Source organism: Pholis gunnellus, assembly GCF_910591455.1.
Source record: "Pholis gunnellus genome assembly, chromosome: 10".
Taxonomy (NCBI): Eukaryota; Metazoa; Chordata; class Actinopteri; order Perciformes; family Pholidae; genus Pholis; species Pholis gunnellus.
This window is the reverse complement of record NC_136537.1, coordinates 16,260,514-16,284,690: the sequence shown is the minus strand read 5'-3', so window position 1 is coordinate 16,284,690 and position 24,177 is coordinate 16,260,514. Positions and strand designations below refer to the sequence as shown.

The 24,177-nt window shown below is 42.9% G+C and overlaps 2 protein-coding genes across 2 annotated transcripts; one reads left to right on the top strand and one right to left on the bottom strand.

The window, feature by feature from the left end:
* Window positions 1-167: 167 nt before the first annotated feature.
* On the top strand, window positions 168-5,764 carry chic1 (cysteine-rich hydrophobic domain 1; the record flags this gene model as incomplete). Its single annotated transcript, XM_079167634.1, has 6 exons — window positions 168-313; window positions 1,563-1,617; window positions 2,630-2,785; window positions 3,178-3,234; window positions 3,736-3,795; window positions 4,408-5,764. 6 exons carry the CDS (start codon window positions 168-170, stop codon window positions 4,456-4,458), a joined length of 525 nt encoding a protein of 174 aa, XP_079023760.1. The 3' UTR covers window positions 4,459-5,764.
* Window positions 5,765-7,139: 1,375 nt separating this feature from the next.
* Window positions 7,140-23,055, bottom strand: lnx2b (ligand of numb-protein X 2b). Its single transcript, XM_079167285.1, has 10 exons — window positions 22,830-23,055; window positions 16,533-17,084; window positions 15,246-15,439; window positions 13,560-13,759; window positions 11,846-12,277; window positions 10,773-10,916; window positions 9,665-9,839; window positions 8,840-9,083; window positions 8,594-8,752; window positions 7,140-8,503 (listed from the first exon to the last, which is right to left on the bottom strand). The coding sequence occupies exons 2-10, from the start codon at window positions 16,937-16,939 to the stop codon at window positions 8,368-8,370; spliced, it is 2,091 nt and encodes a 696-aa protein (XP_079023411.1). The 5' UTR covers window positions 16,940-17,084; window positions 22,830-23,055; the 3' UTR covers window positions 7,140-8,367.
* Between the last annotated feature and the right edge of the window lie 1,122 nt (window positions 23,056-24,177).

Below are 24,177 nucleotides of genomic sequence, written 5' to 3'. Positions count from 1 at the left end.
TCATTAGATTACTATTATCTATATCTGTCATGTCTCACTAACGTAAGATGTTAGATGTGTTGTTAATGTCCCTCTGCACACCGAGGGGCGATCATCGCTGTTCACAAACTTTCGGCTCCGCGCGCCCCGCTCGTGCGTCAGTGCGCAGCCCCGCCGTAGCAGACGTCATGAGCGTCTTACTACCCAACATGGCGGACTTTGATACCATTTATGAGTTGGAAGACGAAGAGGATGAGCACGTAGTGAGCGAGGAGCACCTGCCCAGATACTGTCCGGAGCCCGTGGTGATGCGAGGTGCCGGGCACATCACCGTGTAAGCACGGCCCTGTCTGTCGCTCCTGTCTGTCGCTCTGTTGTCTTCATCCTTTAGCCTGGTTAGCTGATGCTAGCATGCTAGCTAACGCTAAACACAACAACTAACAGTTAGCCACACGTTCTGCCAAAGGGGACCGTTGATTTGATCATGAGCGTACAACCCACCATTAATACGACATAAACTAACGATAACTGTTCTTTATCCACATGGCAAACATGACCGTGGTAGAGTAGCAAGCGATATTTAGGGGTTTAGGCAAGTTTACATGTGATGTTTTGTTAGCTAGAAGTCTGTGTCTGTAACGTTTAGACTAATGCACCATCACCAGACACTTAAAAGTTAACGTTTTCTACCAAGTCAACACAATGTCAACCGGCTTAATTATTGTCTGAAGCGTTTCTACTGCGACTTTCATACTTGTTTAGCTCCTTAGCTTCATTTTATTGTACTTTATCAGGGAAAACTAACGTTAGAGCTTTAAGCACGTCATGTAGTAGTAAGGTGAGTTTTATTTATTTTTTAAAATGCAAAAGATGAAAATGTTCATCACTGTCATCATCGTCAGATCCTCCACCATAACAGTCACCTGACCAACCCTAACCTTCATCTGGATTCTAACTAGACACAAAATAATGAGGATGTCAGTTTTTAAACTCTAAAGTATCTGTTTTACTTTTCACATGTGTATTGTTACTATTGAGCTTTGACCTTTCCAGGAAAGACACGCAAACATGAGCAATTTGCTGCTAAAGCTAAATTCAAGTAACAGCAATATTGTCCACTTTAATTACTAAGAGCAATCACACAAAACCCACGTGGGTGTCACATGAAGTCTGCAGGTTTAACTGTCCGCAGCTGTAAAATAAAGCATCAATGGCTCATGGGAAGGTTGGAGCTGTTAGCTTAACCTAGTCGTTAACTGTTATTTATATTTTGGGACGTGTGACTTGAAGTGATGTTACTGATAATAAACTATTGTATTGGTTTGTTGGGAATATGAAGCATAGTCATCTGGACTCCTGCATGTTTAGACTCTCTTAAAGAAGAAACAAAGTCTCTATTGTGTCATCCTTTAGATGTGTGTAATGTAACGAACTGAACTAAACTTTAAAAAACTATAGTTTGCTATGTCTCAATATCACACAACATATTTCTACTCTGGATTATATTTGTTCTAACATGTTCATAGTCGTAGCACATGTTGCATTTATTTATCAATGCTCACATTTTGTTTGTCTTTTTCCAGGTTTGGACTGAGCAACAGATTTGACACGGAATTCCCGTCTGTTCTCACGGGAAAGGTACAGTCGCTTCTCTTTTTTTTTGTTTTCTTGCACTTCATTCTTGCGAGCTGCTTTCTGTTCAATTCCAAGTGGGAAGAATGAAGCAATTAAAGCCACAGTGAACCAGTTGTTCTTTTGGGCCCTTTTAATAGCCCCTACTTCCCCAAACCACCCCATTCAAACCTCTCGGGAGTGGTTTTGATCTGCCGGTGCTGCATTTCAAGCAACGCACCACGGTGTATAGAAAAGAGGCTGAATGTGCTGCTGTCCAGCTCTGTAAATGAGTAAGCCGTCTATGGGGCTCAGTTGGCGGGGACCCCAGTGTTTTTGAGAGTCCAGCTCCCGGTGATAAAATAATGAAATGAAGACTCTGCTGTAGACAAGAAAGGAAAGCTTCCTGGGTCGGACGCAGAAACACAAAAAGGCTGCAGGGGTGAGAGCAGGCCGAGGGAAGTGTGGGGCAATAAAAAGTACCTTCAGTATTGTGACCCAGAGTGACATGTGATGGATGAGGTCACAATTATGATGATTGAAGGGTGCAGATCAGGCCCTGCTGGGCTTTATTCTGAGGTCTTTGGCTGTTTGCAAAGAGACCTTTGCATCCTGTCATAAAAGATTACGACCCCTGTTTTATGGCGTACAGACTCGGCGAGGAATGAGCATCCATTCAAGTTGTTTGGCCGGCGCTGCCACAGGCTCTGAGCTTATCTCTCCTTTGAGTCCCTCTTTGCCTTGAACAGTCTGGAGCTGGGTTAGCAAATCACAGACATGCTATTTAGAGATCTCATCTCATCTCTGGACAACATCTGCAATTATCTACCTGTTGGTTTCTCTCAAGCTCTTTGATCTTTCCAATTAGGAATATTTCATGTCAGCACCACCTACAAACACTTGAGTTGTCTCTCCCCCTGTCGTGTTTGGTAATTTGGTTATTGCTTAAATTTTGTGATAATTCCCTCCACCGCATAGAGGCTCTAGGAGCTGTTTATGTTGGTACACGCACATCCATCCCATCTCTCTCTTCTTCTAGGTGGCACCAGAGGAATTCAAAACCAGCATCAGCAGGCTGAATGCTTGTCTGAAGAAGAACTTGCCGGTGAATGTGAAGTGGCTTCTCTGCGGCTGCCTGTGCTGCTGTTGTACAGTAGGCTGCAGTCTATGGCCCGTTATCTGCCTCAACAAGAGAGTAAGTTCCACACCTCCTGTGACTGTTGGACAGTTTAACTCTCCCTTACATCAGCGCTGATTACTCGGGGGGCTGTTATAGCAATTCAGCCGCATTGGTCTAAGTGTAGAGGGTAATAACAACTCGTGTTCAATTAGTGGCTCTGTGTAGAAATGACGCATTACGTTGCAGAGCTCCTCTCCTGCCCTGCTCAAGGGTGTGTCATTCGAAGGTGGTATTACCACTCGGAGTTGATGGCAACAAAGTGGAAATTACTAGCTGGTAAATTGGGAGTTCAGTCCATAAATCCTAACACTGTGGCCGTTTACTGTTACCTGTTAAAGTGTTCATTTGAGTGATGACTATTCTGCTGCTTGCATTAACGTACATCCATTTGTTCTCTATTCCAACAGACAAGACGGTCTATTCATAAATTGTTAGAGTGGGAAAATAACAGATTATACCACAAGGTAAGGATGACAAATTGCAGATTAGCACCTGTGTGAAAGTGCCTGTTTGTCTGTGCCACTGTGCAGTGCAAGTTGAGTATCATCATGATGGATAATGACAATTAATCTTTCTTGTAAACCCAAACCTGCCACACAAGTCCCCTTTAAAGCTGAGTCAGATCTGGTGCTCGAGGTCTGAGAGGACCGTGAGGTCGGCAGTTAAATGCTGTGTTATTTTGTTTTGTCTCTCGGCAACAAATTACAGCTAGTAGCTGTGCAAAGGTATAAAGGAAGCTCTTCAGGGTGTCTGGCCATAATTTGACCCCTGCGAGACCAGACAGCCCTGCTCCTAAATTCCCCCGACACTGAAGGGGAGATTTCAGACAGATTTTCCTTTGTTTGTGTGTGAGTGCGTGTGTGTGTGTGTGTGTGTGTGTGTGTGTGTGTGTGTGTCTCTCTTTGTGTCTGTTTGAGAGTGAGAGAGATGTTCATTCATTGTGTCTGTGTCTTTTCTTCTTTCAGCTGGGGCTGCACTGGAAACTCAGTAAAAGAAAATGTGAAAGCAGTAATATGATGGAATATGTAAGTAGGCCGTCCCAACAAAAACACTATGAATTATTGGATTATTGCACAACTCTATAAACGTTTTGATTGTATTCATTAGCGAATTAATTAATCTGCAGATTATTTTCTTGACTAATCGATCGATCGTGTTGTAAAATCTTAAAGAGTCTCCATTAGAATTTCCCAAAGCCCAAGGTAGTGGCTTTACATGTCTTGTATTGTATGACCAACAGTCCAAAACACAATATATTTAGTTTACTATCATAAGATTATTGCAAAGACAAGCAACAAATGCTCATATTTGGGAAGCTAGAGCCAGCTCATGTGTGGCATTTTTGCTTGAAAAGTCACTCAAACAATCAGTTATCGAAATAGTTGCGGATACGGTCTTTATTACGTTTCCTTTAAAACCTTAAACCCTGTTGCACATGAGTTGGACGTAAACATTAGTTCTAGGAGACAGGGTTGCTTTATCAGAATTCTGTCTCCTCTGTCTGTGATGTTAATACTGAATTGCATGGTTGTATATATGTAAGGACAGCACTCATACAATAACACATTACCATTATGTTTAAACATCTTGCAGTCGTTTTAAATGATCGTTTGTTTTGTATTTTTCTCTCTCTACAGGTGATTCTTATAGATTTCTTACCGAAATATCCTATATTCCGACCGGACTGAGGAGGCGGTCAAAAGACTGGACGTGTGGCCCTTGAATCTTATCCTTAGTGCCTTGTATATACAGTATGTTGGAATAAGGGTCTGCACCCCGTAGATCTCCCAGTAACCTTGTACATTAGAATTTGCAACACTGTCACTTTGCTTTAGAGCAGATTTTGCACATTTTCCCGACAGAACTAGACATGTCCCCTTTGTTGCACTCGGATGTGTTTTTTTTTTTTGTTACACGTGACAAATAAGTGAAACTCTCGAAAAGTGCATTTACCCCAAAGAACCATCAACCTATCCCATAACAGTAATCCCTTGCAAAGAATGTGATGCCTCCACCTTCCTTAACTACCCTTGCCTTATGTATGTTCTTGTTTTTTTTTGTAGAAATAACTCTAAATGTAGGAGGAAGAAGGCACCGGACAGTTCAACAAGTCTGTAGATGTAGAAGCTGCTTGTTGGGTTTACTCTCTTTGAATCCGGTTCTTTGCAAGTAGATGGGACGGTTGAAATTGCCTAACGTACAGTCCGTCGTCTAACTGTTCTTTCTTTACATTTGACCCTCTGTACATGGGAACTAGCTAGTAAAAGAACTTGACCTGTAAATACCATGTTAGGATAAGCTGTACAGTGGTTTACCATTGTTTACATAACGTTACTTAGCTCTTTAGGGGTTTTTTTTTGCCAATATATTGCTGTACCATAGTTTTGATTAACGAAAGATGTCTCTGTACCTTTCTAGTTTATATGGACCTGTTTACCTTGTAAGCCATATAGTTACAATGTACATGATGCCAGAGTTCGGACCAGTTATTGCACTTGAGCCCAGTAGAAAGTCAGGATGATTCATCCACAGCCGTGTGCGTTACCATGTGGTGTTTGCCAATAAAGATGATATTCAATCGGTCGTCATCCATGAAACATTAATGGTTGCATCTCTGATGTGCTGTTGGAACATAATGATATAAACTTTCCGCTGTCTATTTACAAAAAAAAGTCATTTCATCCCAACTTTGCATTTTATAGTTTTGTACTTTTACGTTCCTGATGTGTGTGGAAGCACAAGCGTCTACGGTACGAGACGTATCGAGCAGTTGGTCGTTTCAGTCTTTCTGTCCAGTGTTAGTATTATTTCCCTGAATGTTAGTCAAGAGATCGCTGCGCTGCATTAGAGTGCCTCTGGAATAGTCGGTGAACCACAGAGAAGCTGAAATATGTTGAATCCTCCTCCCAGTATTGTCCCCGTTACAATTCCTGTAAATGTTCGTCATAGTGAACTAATCTTTACGGAGACAGAAAATAAATTGTTGATTTTGAATTTTCTTTGCTTCTTTTTTTTTGTTATTTAGTGTCGCACCCAATGAAATGATGTGTCGTCTTAGTAAAAACAGATCATTGTCGACCGAAGCCTGCTGCCTCCGCCACAGAAAACTGTCTATTTGTCATGTTTAACAAGGTGTGGAATCGTTAACTTTAACAAGACAGCCTGCAATTAGCCGACACATTTGTAAAACTCAGGAATGCCGTTACGATAACTTGCTGCTACTTTCTAACGTTATGGATCAGTGGTCAGAGAATACTGGACCGAGTCTTTACTTTATCTCTGCACAACCCCCGAATACTGAAGCGGTGGGCTTCAGTCTGGCTGGTTTTATGGTCCTTTGTTTTCACATTCACAGTCTGTCCCTGATTAGTTTTACTGCACCGGTGCTCCAATAGTTTTAAGCCCCACCACTAGTTTTAGTTAAGTTAGTAGAATTATTCATTAAGAATAAGATTCATAGATTATAGTTACTTTTTGAGAGACTACACAAAGTCACTTGCTTCTACTTTTACACTTTATGGTGCTTTACTTCTACTCCTCAGATATATTGTACTTTTTACTCCACTAAATGTGTCTAAACGTAGTAGTTCCTTATGATTCATGTGAGGTCACCAGTAGGAAGGATAAGGTTGTAACTTGCCCTGCAGTAATTATTATTATTTGGCTTTGTGCATTTTGAGTTCATTTAGATAATACATATGTACTTTTACTTAAGTAGGACTTTTACTTAGGTAGAGGATCGGAGTACTTCTTCCACTACTGGCAATTCATGCTGCATGTGACGCTAAGCAGAGTGTCTGTTTGACTCGTATGTACGTTTTGCATTTGTAGAAAGTTGTGCTGGTCTTGTATGTTTACATGCTCAAACACAAGTGTGTGAGTGATAGATCAGGAGAGGTTGTAAAAACATTCTACATTCTTTGTACCCAGATGGTGTGCAAGTTTGGCAATTTTTTAATGTACATCTCATGAGTGCTGAGCAAAAGTTGAATGTGAAAAAAACATCTCCATATTGAGACTAAACAAAGTAAAAACCTGGGTCACGTCTGTATTCTATACAGTTCGTGTCCACTAGGTGTCAGACTGAGCCATGAACAGACTGTACAGTTTATTAGACATTTCTGACTCGTCCTGTAGTTCATTATATGAATATGTATTTTACCAGAGAACATGGCGTAACTACAAAAGCCCTCTGATGTCCCTTCCCATTATGAGACTGGAACCAATAGCAGCTTGTGAAGTCCAGGAACATTGATATTCAACATGTACGTCTCTTTACCAGTTTACGGATACTTCAGGAACAAATTGTGAATCTGAAATATTTTATGTTATACGCCACAATGAACAGAAGAACAGCATGATTTGTTATGATTTTATTGAACATAATAAAACAGTGGACGGGCTAATACACACATTACCAACTGTATACACTGTATTCCACTGCCAGTCTCAAACTAATTCTGAATTATTCAATGAGTCTTGTCTCAATTGATGCACAAGAAAGGCCACTGAGAACGTGTTGACACAAAAAAGAACGAGGTAACACAAATGTATCAGAACAAAGCTGTTCTCCTTTGAAATTCAGTTTGTGAGGGAATAATGATGGGAAACACATTTTGGTACAGTGGAAATTTAAGGCAAGTATACATTCTGGTTTGTCCTTCAATATATCTACAAGGCACACGCTTATCAAAGTCATTCAGTATTATATAATGCTTCTATAGACCAGCTCACAGTTTTAAACAACAATATAAAAGTTTATTTCCTGTTGCAGAATTCGCTAATTAACAGAAAATAAACCGGGGCCAATTCTGATTAAATGCTCTCTGCAGGTTTCCTCCGTTAAAACAAAGTCTCTTCTTGTAGCTGCAGCTGTTGATTTTACCCTTAATGTCACTTTGACTCAATTTAACTGAATTCCGTCACTGCTTCATCATTCTGATGCACGTTTTAAAAGTGTAAATTAAGTTGATAAAATCACACTAGTGGTATAAAAGCTACAGGACAGGATGATTTTACTGTCTTTGGCATGAGTCTAGTACATCAGCAACCATTTTTGTTATATGTAGTCTACTATATATATACATATATATATATATATATATGTATATATAATTCTTCATCTCAACTGTCTAAATATATCGTAAGCACTACATTTGATCTTCGGATGCTGTTTGTGAATCACTCCAATGATGGCATTATTTAACAGGAAAGCAAAGTGAAGTACTCAGAAAAAACAACCATCCTTCCACTTTGTCCATAGAATATAATTCACTGATTGTCATCATTTTTGCACCCTGATTAATCCCACTTTGTGCAAACATCTGCCCTTTGAGTGTGAGAGGACACAGAAACAAACAGCCTGCTGAGAACGAGCTTGGCAGAGTCATTTCTATCGTACACAGGATGGTTCTTTACCAAACATCTGTATTACACAGAAGGAACATCAATGCAACCGAACGAAGAGTTACATACGGGAGGCGACAGCGAGCGGCCCAGTGAAGAATGCAGCTGAACAGGGCGAGGATCTGTGTGCGCTGTGAACAATTAACGAGGGTGACGGAAAGAAAAGAGAGTGAATGTGCAGGTGTGTTTTGCTACGCAAGGCTCCCGGGCCAGGACACCACAGTCAGTGTGACTTTATTCTTCTGCAGCTTCAGCATGGGGATGAGAGAGGAGTTGTTCATTCCCACCGTTGTGGCTCCATTCACCGCCACAATCTCATCGCCGCAGCTGGAGGGAACCACAGACCGTTAATGTTGGATGAAAGGATGCCGGAGCTGATTTACATGTCGTGTGGGAGTCGAACTGGGCTTCACTTACTTGAGGCGTCCGTCGAAGTGAGCAGGTGTACCGGGCACAATGGTTTTGATGAAGAAAGGCTGCTGGCCGTGGCTCTCCTCGTAGCCGCCGACGATACTGAAGCCCCAGCTCTCGTTGTTGGTCTTCTGCAGGACGATGTCCCGGCACCAGTGCATGGGGCTGAGACGAACAAAGGCACAGTCAGAGTCTGTCACATCCAAATGAACTGAATGCACTTGAAGTGGAGGAACAGAATTCAGGCTCTACCTTGGTAATCCCAGCCAGCGAGTCCACAGTGGTGTCCAGTTGAGGGCGTCGTCTCGTGGGTCGTCCACAGCCTCCAGTTCGTCCTTGCTGGCAGCCTCGGCGTCCTCCTCTGAGTCCTCCGAGAGGGTCTGGATGACACGGAGCGCCACCTGGGACTGAGCTGTCTGAGTCTTCAGCACAGAAACGGCCTCGTTGTAGGTCAACTGGGTCAGATCGACACCGTTGATGCTCAGCAGAACGTCGCCTGAGGGAACACACATGATTTTATTTAAGAGGATCTCTGTCGTAAAAACAGAGTATACGTCAAAATCAAGCTTTCTAAGTTTCAAAACGGCATCTTACGTGTCAAACCGATTAGGAAAAAATCATATTGGGAGGAATGAAGGAAATTAAGAATTACACTCCTTCATGTGTATTTACATTTAGCCCTGATTAGAGTTGCAACATTTAGTTGATCAATTGATTTGTTGATCGACGGAAAATTCATCAGCAACTATTTTGAAACTCAGTTTTAGTCATTTTAGTAAAAATACCACAAAGGTGCTGCTTCCAGCTTCTCAAATGTGACGAGTGAAGTGAATGTCTTTGGTCAAGCAAAAATATACAAAAGCCAAAATACAGCGGACATTTTTCACAATTTTATGTCATTGTATAGACTATTTATTAAATAAAATAAAAAATCTACAGATAATGAAAATGATAATGAGATGTAGCCCTCTCCAAAATAAATAACATTACAAAGACAAACTGTATAAAGTATAAAGCTTTCAGGACGCGTTCCTTCTTCAACGTCAAAATCACACATCACCAGATGTTGCTTTGTACCTCTTTTGATGGTGCCGTCTCGGTGAAGACAGCCGACAGGCTGCACACTCGTGATGTAAACGGGCAGACGGCTGCGACAGTCCCTCCCCCCGGCGATGGTGATGCCCAGAGAGAGCCGAGGCTCCTTCTTCAGACTCACAGTCTTCTCCTGGCTGGAAAACCCACCTGGAGGATCCTTTAGGAACAATGAACAAATGAATACTAAGCAATGACAAACACACCGTAAGGAGTTTTTACGTAATGATGGGAGGCCATGTTTCACAAATTCTCCACAAGAAGTACAGTTTTATCTTATTTTGTTTGACAAACACACACACACACACACACACACACACTTGAGCCTCTCCAGGATCCTGTGACTTAATGGATTCCTCTCACAAAACCACTCGTAGAAACAAATGTGAAACATTTGAGAAGGAGCTGAGAGGTAAGGGTGGAGGTAACGTGTGAGGATCAACACTAAGCTCTCGTAGTGGAAAAGATGTGTGGAAAATGACAGCTTCAGCTAGCCTCCTTGTTTCTCTGTGGAGTCTGTAAACCATCAGAGGGGAAGCTTGGGGGGGGAGGAGAGGGCTCTTCCTCCCCCCAGCAGGGAACCCATCCCCCCCCCCCCAGCAAGACGAGAAGGCTCGACTCTGCAGGCGAAAGCTAACTGTTACCAGCTTTGATCCTCTGCCACCCACAGAAACAACCAAAAAACAACAAGACAGTGGCCGTGTAGCGGCAGAGTGAGCAGCACCCCAGGCCTTTTGATCAGGACAGAGGGAGGCCCGGAGAAGGGCTTTCATCTCCGCTCACCGATGCAGGTGTCTGCTCTCAAAGCTTCTCACCCCTAACTTGGGGGGGGGGGGGGGGGGCTATTATTTTTACTGACAGTGTATGGTAGAAGTGAGTGTGACTGACAAAGGAGCGATCGTCACAATTACACTGTGTAAACAGAAGCATGTAACGTCTGTGAGGTACTGCGAAGCCGGTGGTCCGTGGCGTAAAAAGGAAGTTAGAATTCCAGCGGCAAACAGCTGGCAAGGGTCAAAATAAATGTGGATGGAAATATTTGATTTAAAAAGTATTTTCGAGGATTAGTTTGCGAGGACGTTTTCTGTATTACCTTCATGTAGGTGGACTGGCGCCTGAAGTACTGCTGCTCAGGCCTCCTGTTTGCTCTGCTGTGTTGTCCCTCTCTGCTGCCTCCTCCTTCTTCCTGAGCGTCTGCAGGTCTCATCACCACAAAGTTCACACGCACCTCACTCGCCTAAATGCACACACACAAAAGGCAATTAATACCACAGCAAATACATGTGGCTACTTTCCTGGCAGCCTTTGGTTCATAATAGTTTTATTTATAACTTTATTCTATGGCAATGACCCATCGTTCACTTCTTCTTTTGAGCAACATATCTGGACCAGAACTATCCAAAAAGCCATCACACTTTCTGTGGGTGTTTATGGTCCCCATCGGATTGTTTTAGTGAATTTGGTGACCCCGTGACCTCTCCCTTTACAACCGCTATCAGGCCAAAAGATCCAAGAATTGGCACATTTGTTTGGTAAACTCATGCTCTTGAGAGATAAATCCTGTTCAAAGGCCTTTCCCAATGCGCCACGCTCAGCACAATCTTACATCGGTACAATTAGTCGCCCAACTGCTTGTAAGACTCATTGGTCAGCATCTTGTTTGCTCTCATTGATCACTTTTGCATCGTATGATGTGATGAATGCTGCCACTTCTTGTTTTTTGTAATGTTACATTATTGCAAAAGTAATTGAAAGCAGTGACTGTTCTGAAAATCTCCTTTTTCTACATTCAAGTGCTTGTGGGAAACCCAAACAACTGGTCGTAGCCGTAATTCACATTATCCTTTTCTGAATGTACATGTTCGCATATTGTTTGTTTTCTTCGTTTCTCAGCCTCGGTTTGATTTTAAATAAGTAACAAAGTTAATAAGTACAATACTTTCTGGCAACTATCAACCCAAATCTGTCTGTGATTCTTTAAATGTACCAACACAGATGAGTTCGAAACTAGTTCATGCTCACAACTACATTACCGCAATAACTACATTTTCAACATACTGAAATGAACTCATCCTGGAAGAAAGGGAATCGGTCTTTAAACATATGGCATGCTTTAGAAAATGGTCTTTGCTGCTGTAGAGTGTCACTTGTAGTTAATGTATATACCTGTATGATCTGGGCAGCGCTCTCAGGTGTACCGTGCCTCAGGTCGTGTCCATTGATGGCCAACACCTTGTCATTGTTCCTCAGTTTTCCGTCTTTGGCTGCTAAACCACCCGACAGCAGGTCCAGGATGAAAACCCCGCTCTCGTCCGATTTGCGGATGAGTTTGATGCCGAGCGGTTCGGTGCGCAGACTCTTCATCAGCGTCACCTGCAGGACGGTGCCGGGGTTGTGATTGGAGGTAGCGTTGACGTGGGGACTGTGAGAGGGCTGGGAGGCAGTGGATGTGATGCAAGAGGAAGCGTGATGATCAGACCGTGGATCCCTCGACTTGAAACCTTTCTCCTGCATGACAGTGAGCCGGAGGAGGGAAGGCAGGCGAAGCACTGAGATGGCTCGAGCGTGGGGGACTGAAGCCAGGCTGACATCATTCACCTGGAGACGCCACAGAGAGGAGAAACAGCAGTCAGTGGTGCAGCAGCCTAACACAACCACTGCAGTACACACTGTAAGTGGATAGAACGTTTTAGACGTTTTTTTGTTGAGCAGAGAAGCAAGATTAACTCATTTTGTTTGTAATCAGGCCCAAAAGAGGAACTGTGACTTGGTGTTGTTAAAACTTAAAAGCTCCATTTCAATTTTGAAGTTTCACATCCTGAAGGCAGCTTTTTGGGTGGCAGCTTTTTGTTTTCATTTCCAGGTTTGGGATTGGTTGGCTTTGGTGGAAAAGCAACATTTTGGAGGACACACTGAAGCAGGGATGCCAGAGCCGAAGCTGAAACTGTCTATGAGCTCGGTTTACGGCGGTACCACATTCCAGGAGAACCGGAGGGTAGAAACACAAGGAGGACAAGAGATAAGAGCAAACCACAACTTATTAAAATCTTCACTTAGATTCTGCACTTCCATTCTCCTCTGAAGGAGAACAAATGTCTTCGAAGATTAACATTTGATGACTCCAGGTTCTCACTTAGAAAAGTGAAGATTTGTGGATTTGGACTTTTGGTCGGACAAAACAACACGTCGCATCGGGCTCTGGGATATGGTAATAAAAACGTAAAACCTACAGGCTCGATTGTCATGAAACTTGGCGAAGTGGAGTTGATTATGAATCCCACTGCGTTACTTGACAAGACCCGTCCTATGTAGCTGGTTGAGGCAAAGATGATTGGTCATTGGTCAGGGCAGCGGACCTGAACAAATACCGTGGCGAGCATGGAACACCTGGCCAATCCTAGTGCTTGAATGCTACACTGGGCGAGTGTAGCAAGGAAACAAGGAAGACACGTAAGGAAGCGGCGTTGGCGGAGGTGTGCCCTCACAGAGTGCCCCTCCAGTCTCTTAATAACTCTGGTTCAAAAACATCAGATTAAGTCTCCTTCATGTTTGAACCCTCTCAAACATGAAGGTGCTAAAGTCAATCAGTGACGACAACAACAACAACCAGGTAGAGCTGCTTACGCTGACATGTTGGCCCGGGAATAATATTTACCACACCCTGTTACCATGGAGCTAAAACTTGTTCGTCTTGAATATCTACTCTCCCATGCCCTGCTGCAAAGCACTGTGTTTACGAGAATTGAGGGACGAGGTGTTTATGCAAAAATATTCTTAAGTGAACAGTGTCACGCTATGCCGCCAGGATACGTCTGAATTCCCACGATGCAGAAAAGATGAAGACTTGACTTTCCTCGTTGGATTTCTGAGTCGCTCTCACCTCTAAGATGTGGTCCCCCGGGGCCAGTCTGCCGTCACGGGCTGCTAGCGAGTCTCGGACAATCTCCTGGATGACTATGTTCCCCAGCGGTGTGTCTTTCCCCCCCACGATGCGAAGGCCCAGCTCCTCCTCCGGCTCCTCTCTGAACAGCTCCACCACGATGGACTCGGCCACCAGACTGGACCGCAGGGGGGTGTTGTCTGGAGGGAAGAGGAACGGAGTGGAATAAATATAGCTGTTTATACAAGCACACAGCTTTCCCCCGCAAGGACGGATATCTGACCGCTTGTGTCTCTCTGGCCCCACCTGCCTTCACTGTGATGTCTCCATGTTCCCACAGATCAAAAATTGAGTAAAATGTCACTATAACTTGTAGAAAAGATGGCTAAAACAGCAATTTATCATTTATCTTTTAACACATGACCAGGGAGACACTGCTTGGCAGAACAACATGTTGTGATTATAATGTAATTGTAAACTGATAAAAAGGTGTTTCAGGTTTTTGTTAATTATATCCCTCACAGATAATACGCCTCACAGAAAAACAAACTGTACACAAAGTAAGTTAAAGGAGAATTCTGACGTTTATTTAATAAGCTGAGTCTATCTTGTTCCTTTGTCTTTACTGAATGCATAGAAATAGATATTCACCTTCTTATCAAACTCTTTCTGTATTTACAGAAACTCTGGAGTAGAATGTTACCAGTAGAGACATGCACACAATTACACAATGCTGTGTCGACCAATAACCCGTTTTTGAACTTGAGGGGACTTTGTTTTTACAGTGAACAGCAACGTTAGACAGGAAACAGTGAAACCCAATGGACCTCAACTTCTAATCATCACAATGACATCGTTCTAACACTGAAGTATCTCCACCGTGGTGTTGATCTGAGCGAACACGCAGACCAGTAAGATTTTACATGCTGCAGCTAACTCCTCCACAGTGCTGCCAATCGTTTTAGTCCCACAGACAGAACAACGGCCTGAATTCAGGAGATAGTTCAACCTAAACGAAGCAACCTGCTGCGATTGTAATGCTGAGAAAACTATCATTTCAACAATCAAGGAACATAAAGCTTCGTTGCACAATTTAAAAGTTTAAACTCATTGTATTTTCCGTTCAGATTTTAACAGCATACAGCGGTAATCTGATTAAAACAGAGATTATGACGACATAAAGGAAACTCCTCTGCGGACACTGTTTACCAGTTGCCTGGCAACTATGTCAGATTGGAATTTTGCCCCTGGTTCTGGCTTGCAGGATGCTTTGAAGGAGATGAGACCATCTGGTTACCACATCTGTGAGCTAATACATGATCCTCCAACCTGGCTGATGATTCACCTGTGACGGACTCAGAATCAAAACCTTGAGGCTTAAAAACATCACTAATTCCAGTCTGTGTGTCTCGACACCCACCCACGCTGAAAGGCCACGGGCACAATGATTTCGGTTTTTCTGCAATCACTATTTCCATTCAACCTAGAAACTTCTATAAACATTGTTCTGTGTCAAAGAGTTCACCAAGCTCCTATCGCAAATCATTTGCATAGAAGTGGTGGTTTCAATGACCATGTTTGTGTGTACGTGGGTACAAAGAAAACAGAAAAGTCCTAGTTCTTGTGCTGAAAACAGAGAGTAGCTGATACAGTGGTGGCTGTAAGTAGCATAAAATGACTCCATACCTTCCTCACTTTCTTCATAGGCAGGATTAATCAGCCCGGGCTCCGGCTGATCTCTGGTGGGATTTCGGGACTGTGTCGTTGAATGCTTAGCATCACCAGAAGACTCCACGTCACCCTTACGACCCTTTAGCTCGTTCCACGAGGGCCTCTTCCTCTTCTCTGCTTCCTCCCTCAGTCTTCTAAAAACAGGACATCTGAGGAAAGATAGGACCATTGAGGCAACTGGTAAAGAGAATGACACGGCTGATAATCGACCAGTGATTTTGAAACACGCAATCTTTATGAGGAAATTAGAAGGGGGTGTTCTTAAATGTGCCAGAGATGCATGAACATAAAAGTGTTTCGAGAGGGCAAAGAGGAGACAAGAAGAGAGGATTTATGCACAGGATTCAGAAGAGAAGCCCAATGCAGATGAGTGGACAGTTTTACTGCATTGCAGTGTGTCTGGGCGAGACAGGTTCAGTCTGATTAAGTCAGTCAGAGTGCTGGGACTGCTGCTTGTTCTTCATGCCTGAACTTTGCCTCCTCATTGTTTGCTCAGTGAGGCTGCAGCGGGACTATCTGCCACCCACAACTGACTGCGTCATGGCTGGCCACCGGGATGATAAGCACCACACCGGCCATGTGAAAAACAAGTCGACTGACCCGCACATCCCCTTGAGCTCAATAATTAGCAGTTTCTGTGTCAATAAAGGGACTGAGCTACACAGCTTCAAGAAGAGGAAAACACAGCCTCAGAGGGCATGAAGAGGAGGAGGACAGTTATTTTACATTGTTGAGAAGTAGTACGAATTATTTTGTCATGACCGAAACGTGAGATCTTATGTTTACCTTAAAGTGGAGACGCGTGCATGCAGTATATGTATATGGGGGTGTCAGAAGTTTAATACAGCGTACAATAAAATTCTTCCTCTTTAAGGAATAGTTTGACAATTTGGGAAATACACTAGTCAGCTTTTTTGGTTTTGTGTGTAAGTTTCATTTTTACACTTCAATTATATATGGATTAAACATAAAGGATGTGTGAATTTGTGAACTTAAGAGGTGGAGGTAGGCAGACAGAGCCAAACAAAGCGTTCAGCCTTTATGCTGAGCTAAGCTAGCTGTAGCTTCATATCAAACCAACAGATATGATCGTGATATCAAACTATTCCCTGACCGGTGATATAATATTTTGCATTCCCGTCTAAAATCCTACACATCGTCGTGACCGATCGATCATTTCAGCCGTGTAAAGGTTTACCAGTATCCACTAAAACTGCTGTCATGACCTGTCAAGAGTCTCACCTGTTGTGCAGGTGAGGCTGCAGCTCGCAGCGCTGCATCTGCTGCTGACACTCTGCGGAGTGCGGACACATCACAGTCAGCTTGTCCAGCAGGTTCCTGACCAGCAGGCTGGAGGGACGGCATTGATGCAACTGCAGCCGCAGGCGGTCCACGGGGCAGAAGTCCTGCTCTTTCAAGAAGTTGCTCAGACAATGAAAGCAGTACGTGTGGCCACATGGGGTGTCCATAGGTCTGAGGAGGGGCTGCAGGCAGATGTGGCAAACCAGTTCATCGTCCACCTCATCCTGGTACTCATACAGGTGGCAGTCCAAGCCCTCGTGCTGCTGTCCACACTCCTTACACACACGCGCCCACGACAGACCCGCAGTGCAAACGCTGCCTGCGACTTTGGTTTCTGTTGTAGCCATTGGCTGAAGGAGATCAGTCCAAACTTCTCTGGAAATGATCAGCGTCCTCTTATATCCTTAAAACCGTGTCTGGTCATGCATCTATGTCTTCAAACTGTGAAAATGAAACGGTGATCCAGAGTCTTCATGTCTTCATTTTGATTTTCTGTTGAGAGAGAAACACAGATTGGTCTAATGCAGAAGTTGGACTGTTCCTCCTCAAACTGGCCAGCTCCACAGGAAATGACAAATCCACAGAGCAGCAGCAATATGGCAGCAAGCTGCAGCTGCTTCCTCTCAGCTAGTTTCCTGAGGGACAAAAGGAATTCTCATCTCAGCTAAAAGTCAGCGTGCTCCACACTGAGAGGGCTAAACTCTGTGAAATGAGGCAAGAGAAAAAAAACGGACTAAAGTCAAACCCCTGCTCATGTGAAGGAACAAAGGCATGGCACTACACCACAGTACGAATTTTGAATGAACTGGGCAGAAATGCAACCCCCATCACTAATGACCCCTTGCTCTCAATCGGCAGTAGTCTCTATCCTAATCTCCTTTAATTCTCTCATAAGGAGAAAGCTGATTAGCATCACATTCTTTGGAGAAACTTTTGGCCACAATTATGAACAAATATATCAGATAAATTGACACGTCATAAATTACACCAAATACATTACGGTAGATCTCGTAAAATCTAGCTTGTAAGATGAATTGCAGCCATTAAAACAGCGTGTGTGTGGATTCATTAACTGCTCACTATGGTTAGAAGCAAAAAGTGCAATTTAGTTGCCATTAGTAGCTTTCGTACGACAGGTTATATGTGCCTCTAATACATCGAAGGAGTTTTGTGCGGAACACTTTCACAGGCATCATTTTCAGAAGACGTCAAGCGTTCAAGTGGCACAAAAATGAACAAACACCACCTTGAGATGCATGACTTTGTCCTAAAAACACAAAGGAGTACAGAAAGATATTCTCTTGCACATTACCACATACAAAAAGAAAGAAAACAGAGCCTCTACAGTGAACTCACTACGTTTAGTTTCCTCTCTCTATGTGACCCCAGTCCAAGATTTCACAAAAAGACGGCTTTATCTTTAATGATATTGCCTTGGAGCGACTCACCCGAGCTGATATCTTTGTTGTCAAGCGCCTCGTAGCCACTGCACGCAAACACGAGACTCTAACCTCACAGCTGCCTGAAGCCTGAATGAAACCAGAGCCCTGCCTCTCCAGCAGCACACCGTCAGAATAACGTCTGTGTGTGTGTGTGTGTGTGTGTTTGTGTGTGTGTGTGTGTGTGTGACACATATTTGTGTGCATGAGCGTTGATGTGTACGAGCTCTGACTGCACCGGTGTAAGTAATGCAGTGGGGGATTGGTGTAACTAGGCAGAGTGAAAGGAAAGTGTGTGTGTGTGTGTGTGTGTACATGTGAATGTTTGGGGGGGGGGGGGGTGCTCAGACTGCTGATGTTGCACTACTACAGGTAAAGTGCTCTCAGTAGCTCGACGACTGATTGCATGCAAACACACAACACCCTCTGGAAATATGTGTCTGTGTGCGCACGCCTTTCAACATACGTGCACACTGGCTGAGGTCACACAGGCCTTCTTTCTCTCTTTGTCTTCACTTTGTACAAGTGATACCTCGTCCTGTAATGGATATTGGCTCATGGATCCTGTAGCCCAGAGAGAGGCGAGCACAGTAGAAACCAGGCTCTGCTCCATTTATTTGGAAATCAAATGATGTGGTGCAAGAATGTATACCCAAGGTATATTATTTGCTCTGTGATAAAGTGGCGCGCACGAGCTGGGAGTCACAGAGAGCACCCGATGGGTTCCACTGAGGATGAAGCATGTCTTCATTAGAGCAGAGGTCATCTTCACAGGAAGACATACAGCCACCCTGGAGATGACCGGTACCCTCCTGCTTACTGAGTCTGAAGATGGCCGTCTCTGAGGCTATCTATCACCGTCCACCACTTCCGCACTGACACAGCAGTAAATATCTCCGTGTTTCTCAAGGATACGGCATGACATCAAGAAACGGTGCTCGTCTTTCTTCAGATCCTCCTTGTGAAATGGAGACTCGGATAAGTCGATTGATTGATTAGTCAGTGAATCGATTAGTTGATTTATCATTGACAGCCTTTTAAATGCAAGCGTTGCTGCTTTTCTCTGTTTTATACCAAGTGAATATTTGTAGGTTTTGGACCGTTGGTCGGGCACCTTGGTCTGATGGGCATTGTTTCACTATTTCTGGAAATTCTATAAGTCAAACGATTAATAGAGCGAAGTAATGGAAAGTAAGTGTTGCAGCTCTAAACTGAATATCTTTGGGTTTTGAACTGTTGGTCAGAGAAAAAGGGCAATCTGAGGACATCCCCACGGGACATTTTTCAGTCATCAGTCATCTACTGCTTCAAGAAAAATCCTCTAGTCTCGAGTTTCCCTGAGAAAGTCTGTCTCTACATCACCATTAATCTACCTCAACATCACAAGTACATGTACCAAGTTTAATCCTAATCCTACACTGGAGCGAGGAAATGATTTCACAGGAATCCCACACTTAAAGAAACATTTTAGACTATTGATAAAGTTCATGTGTGTGAAGCCAACACAAGACAGCTTTACAATAGGCAGTAGAAATATGTTTTTACAACCAAAGCCGCTCAATACGACCAGCCTTAATGCCTCAAAATGCCTTGTAATCATGTGACAGTCTTAAGCTTTTAGCGGGAAATGTCCGTGGCCCTACAGTGTCCTCCAGTCTCCCAGAGGATTACAAGAGGTGGCAGTTCCCTCGAAGCTGAGCCGAAATCACTCGCTTTGATCGTCGATATGGGTGAGTCACATGTGCGGGCTGCCACACCCTCAGCGAACGCAGGTGAAATCATTTCTCCATGAGACAGGAGGCGTGTCTCGTCTACCTCTGTCTTACACCAACGTCTGGTTCTAACCAACACACCGTGAATAGATACAGAAAACATAAAAGGGAGAATGAAGCAAATTTCTGCCCAGAGGTGAATGAGAGTTAATCATCAGTGTTTGAGCATGACATGATCAAGTGAAAAGCTCCAACACATCTAAGATTCAACTTTTATGGCATCAATAAAACATTACATTAAAGTTACATGGATATTTTCTCTAATTAGTAATTCAAATAAAATACCATCTATTTATCTATTTAGAGCGCTGCTTGAACATTATGCAACTGGTGTAGAAACAACATGCAAAGTATCCTGCTTTGAATACAAAGAACAATATTTGCATTGTATATCTATCTGTATGCAGGGAATCCTCAACAACACAAATCCTCTAAGTGACATTAAAACCTTTATTCTCCAAAGTGTTTCCACTCCAACTTCACACCAGTTCTTTCACACAACCAAACCAGTTGGATTGTCAGCCCGGCTGCAGACTCACGCGTGGTCTGGTACCACCCATGGTATTAACTTATCATCAGCCATGGATGTTACCTTCGTATTCATGACCCTCTCTGAGCGGGCCGCTCCCTGCAGGAGCTTGGTGGGAGGAGTCGGGTCATCAGGGAGCTTCAGCTCACCTGGTCTGGCTGCAAGACTATCAAAGCTGGTGGCAGTCGGTCAATCGTTCTCTACCCCTGGCTTGTTTCGTTACATGTAGTTTATCGCCACACTAAGTTCTGTAAACTACATGTCTTTTTAGTTACCACTCGTGCGGGTTCCCCTCCTTTGTCTAGGCTTGAGCTGGGTTGTGACAAATTGGAGGCTGGTTTGGGATCAAATGAACCTCTTTGGTAAGCTGGAGTCCAGGCTGTGTGGTAATCTGGACTGGTGTGGTTTGTGGTGGTGCTACCTCCTGTGACTATGGGGGTTTGGTAACTTGTATGTAGAGATGTGGGCTCCAAATCGCAGACTGTGCCTACTTTAAAGTGCAAATGTGGGGCGTATCATGCATGAGTTTTGGTTTCTTACGAGGCAGAGCAATATTCCACTCTTGTCCTTGAGTCTTTTTGTTAAAACCTTACTCAATTGTGCTTTTTGTGTCTTTTTTTGGTTACTGAAGTTCTTCCCCATTTAGTTTGTTGACTTGATCTCTTAAAGTGGCAGTAAAAACGGGTACAGCTGTATGCTCTGGATCATGCCGGTGGCTTTCTGGTGGTAACTGCACTGCAGGGACATTCTGGACCCACTGGTTTCCAGTGAATAAGAGCCCACCCATCAGTAACTACCTGAAGACGAGGGTTGGGCTTGTATAGTTGGCAGTACGTCAGATGGTTTTACATTTGTTTTGTATCAGGTTTGGTTAAGTTGCCTGCCTCTTTGGTAGTGTCGTGTGGCTGGCCTTGACACCCACCATGGTCTTGTGCATTGCCCCACGTCTATGTTTTGCTTTGCCTTTAATCACACCCACTATAACCATGATTGTCTCCCTCTCTCCTCTAAAGATGCTTCCTCCGATACCAAGGTTGCAGATATCTGAGGGTGGATAACCTGAAGGTAAGAAGTTGGTTTTAAAAGGGACTGAGGGCAACATAAACTGGTGGCAGTCGGTCTCTCTCCCTCTGGCTTCCACTCTGTATTGTTGCATTTATTTTCTTTACACAAATGTCCCTGTTATTTAAAATAAACTTTAGTTACAACTCATGTGTGGTCTCCTCTTTTGTCCAGCCGGCTTGAACCTCACATAAACATGCATAAATGTGCTTTAAATTCCCATGTTGCTTGTGAGACGGTAGTTATTTAAACTTGAATATCGTAGTACTGTTGCAAGCAGCCATTGAATTGAGTTCAGAATCTCCCTGAGGACAGACTTTTAATATAAAGTCTAAAGATAGTGATGACAATTGACTAAAATAGTACAGATTACGCTTGTCAAACAACTCGAGTACAAAAAAAACTTCCGTTTGAAGACTGATCTTTGAAGTAACTGCACATAATCACAATAGATTTGGCCAATTTTAACATTGGTGTCTATTTTTAAGCTACCCCAATACTAAAGTAAAAACTAGGTATGACTGTCTCCTTGAATAAGCACTAACATGTAAGCAGCATCGTAAAATTAAAGCTGGTGGAAAAACATGCCTCTTGCTTTTACGTGTGTACTGTATATTTCTATATTAATACACACCCTGATTATCATTACACAACCATGATTGTCTGTGTGCTGTTAAAAATTAACGGATTTTTCTGTTATTAGTCACATCACACCACTGTTGCCATCTAATACCTTTACTATTACTTTACCCATCATGCCCAGACATATCACATTTATAAACTGATATGTTAAACATGTCATCAGTAACTACAGCATTCTGACAACTGAAGTAAAACCTGTTTCCTGATATGTATGAACTCACATTAAATAGAAATGCTCAAAGTACACTTGTGTAAATGTACTTTGCGCCCCATCACTGACTGTAACCATTTAAATGTAACATGTCCAGGTACTCTAAAAAGATACCCTTCAGTACATGGGGTGTGGGGGGGGAGCCAGTCAATAACAGCAACAAGGACATTTGTAATCACTTTGCCTGGATGTGTGTTGTCACCGGGACCATAAATAACTCACTGCCCCCTCTCTCTCTCTCCTCTTGTCAGCTCACGACTGCTGGTTTGGTCCTAATCACTGGAGCACGATGTGACGGATCGAGATGACGGAAGAGGTAACGACGGTTAGCCTTCACCGGTATCTGGTCAACGGTTAAAACAGCCGTTAACGTGGCTTCACCTTCACCTCGTAACCTGCTGAGACAGCGCTAACTGCTACACACCTTGAGCACAGTAACTCACTTTAATGAGTGAATGTGTGCCTCTTAATACGTCTGTATTCAATCATTAAACACGTATTACATGTTAACGCATCCGTGGTTGTCTGGTTACATATAAACGGGACAGAATTGACTCAAGTCGAGACCGAAACTCTCCTTACCTGTGTGAAGGTTGTTTTCCGGAAGCAGCTAGCTAACGTTCACGTATCGCTAGCTGGAACAAAGAACACTGTGAACTCTGAATATAAAACAATCACTATATTAAAAACACTGCACAGCTTCTTCACCGACGAGAATGTGTGACTTCTTCTTTTTTACCGCATTGCTGTGGTAGACTTCTCCCCGCCTGATGTCCCCCAGGTGTAGTTCAACCTACCGGAGAGGACTGGGCGACTTTCCCAGTTTCGAGCAAACATACTTGGAAGCCAAAAAAAAAAAAAGCTGTTCAGCCGCACAGGAAGAAGTCCATGCAGGTGAACACGCAGTACTGCTGTTACTGAATCTATCCAAAATGGGGTTTTCAGTCACTTATAACATAGATGACTCACCTAGCTGTCTCCAAAGTAATATATAACCAATATAATCTTGCACGCAGAATTGTACATCAAAAAAAGTACTTTACCCAAGTTCTGTTGCATGTTTTATTCTGTTTAGCCCAAACTCATTATACAATGTATTCAGTGGTAGAAGTATTCAGAACGTGAAATAGCAATACCACAGTATTAAAAAAATACCCCATTAGAAGTCCTGCAAACAAAGTGTTACTTTAACTTACCAGTACAGCATGTATTATCAGCTAAATGTAGGCTATGTATGTCAAAAGTATTGGTGCATTAATGTATAAATTCCATTTATGTTGCAAATGGTAAATTAATTCTAGTTACTTTACTGCGTATTTTAACCTAAAATAAGTTAATTTATATTAATTTAAATGTGCAAAAAACTAAAGCTATGAAATGTAGTGGAGTAAAAAGTACAATATAGGGACTTGTACTTAACTACAGTGTTTGAGTAAATGTACTTGGTTACTTTCCACCACTGCTTAAATGACTGAAGTGCTGATTACAATTATACTGTCCAATTTCTATCTTCCTGTAAATTATTCTTTGTAACACAGAGCAACTCAATATTTTACAAACTTCATGTTTTGTATGTAAAATCTTAATTTGAAAATATAGTAACAAAATGCTGTCAAATAAATGTAGAGGAGTAAAAAGTACAATATTTCTTGCTAGACTAAACTGTAGAGTCATTCAGCCAAGACGCAATAAAACAAGAGCTTTGGAAATGACATACAGTAAGTGATATACTGGAGAGTTTACTTTTTACATACACATTTTATGTATTAACATTGTTTGAAGTGATTTTCTTCCAAAGCTGATTTCGCTGTCATACAGAGTGAATAATCATATATTTTGTAAATGGCAGACATATAAGCAAAAAAAACAAAGTAAGCTCTTCAGCTGTGATTATTCTGAAACATTTTGAGGTGTGTTTATCTAACTGTAT

Excerpts from the sequence above, each read along its gene's own strand:
- lnx2b (XM_079167285.1), bottom strand. The coding sequence starts at position 16,939 with ATGGCTACAACAGAAACCAAAGTCGCAGGCAGCGTTTGCACTGCGGGT. Across the intron at positions 13,760-15,245 it reads CTATGAAGAAAGTGAGGAAG|ACAACACCCCCCTGCGGTCC; the intron begins GTATGGAGTCAT and ends TCTTCCCTCCAG. Across the intron at positions 9,840-10,772 it reads GCCAGTCCACCTACATGAAG|GATCCTCCAGGTGGGTTTTC; the intron begins GTAATACAGAAA and ends TTGTTCCTAAAG.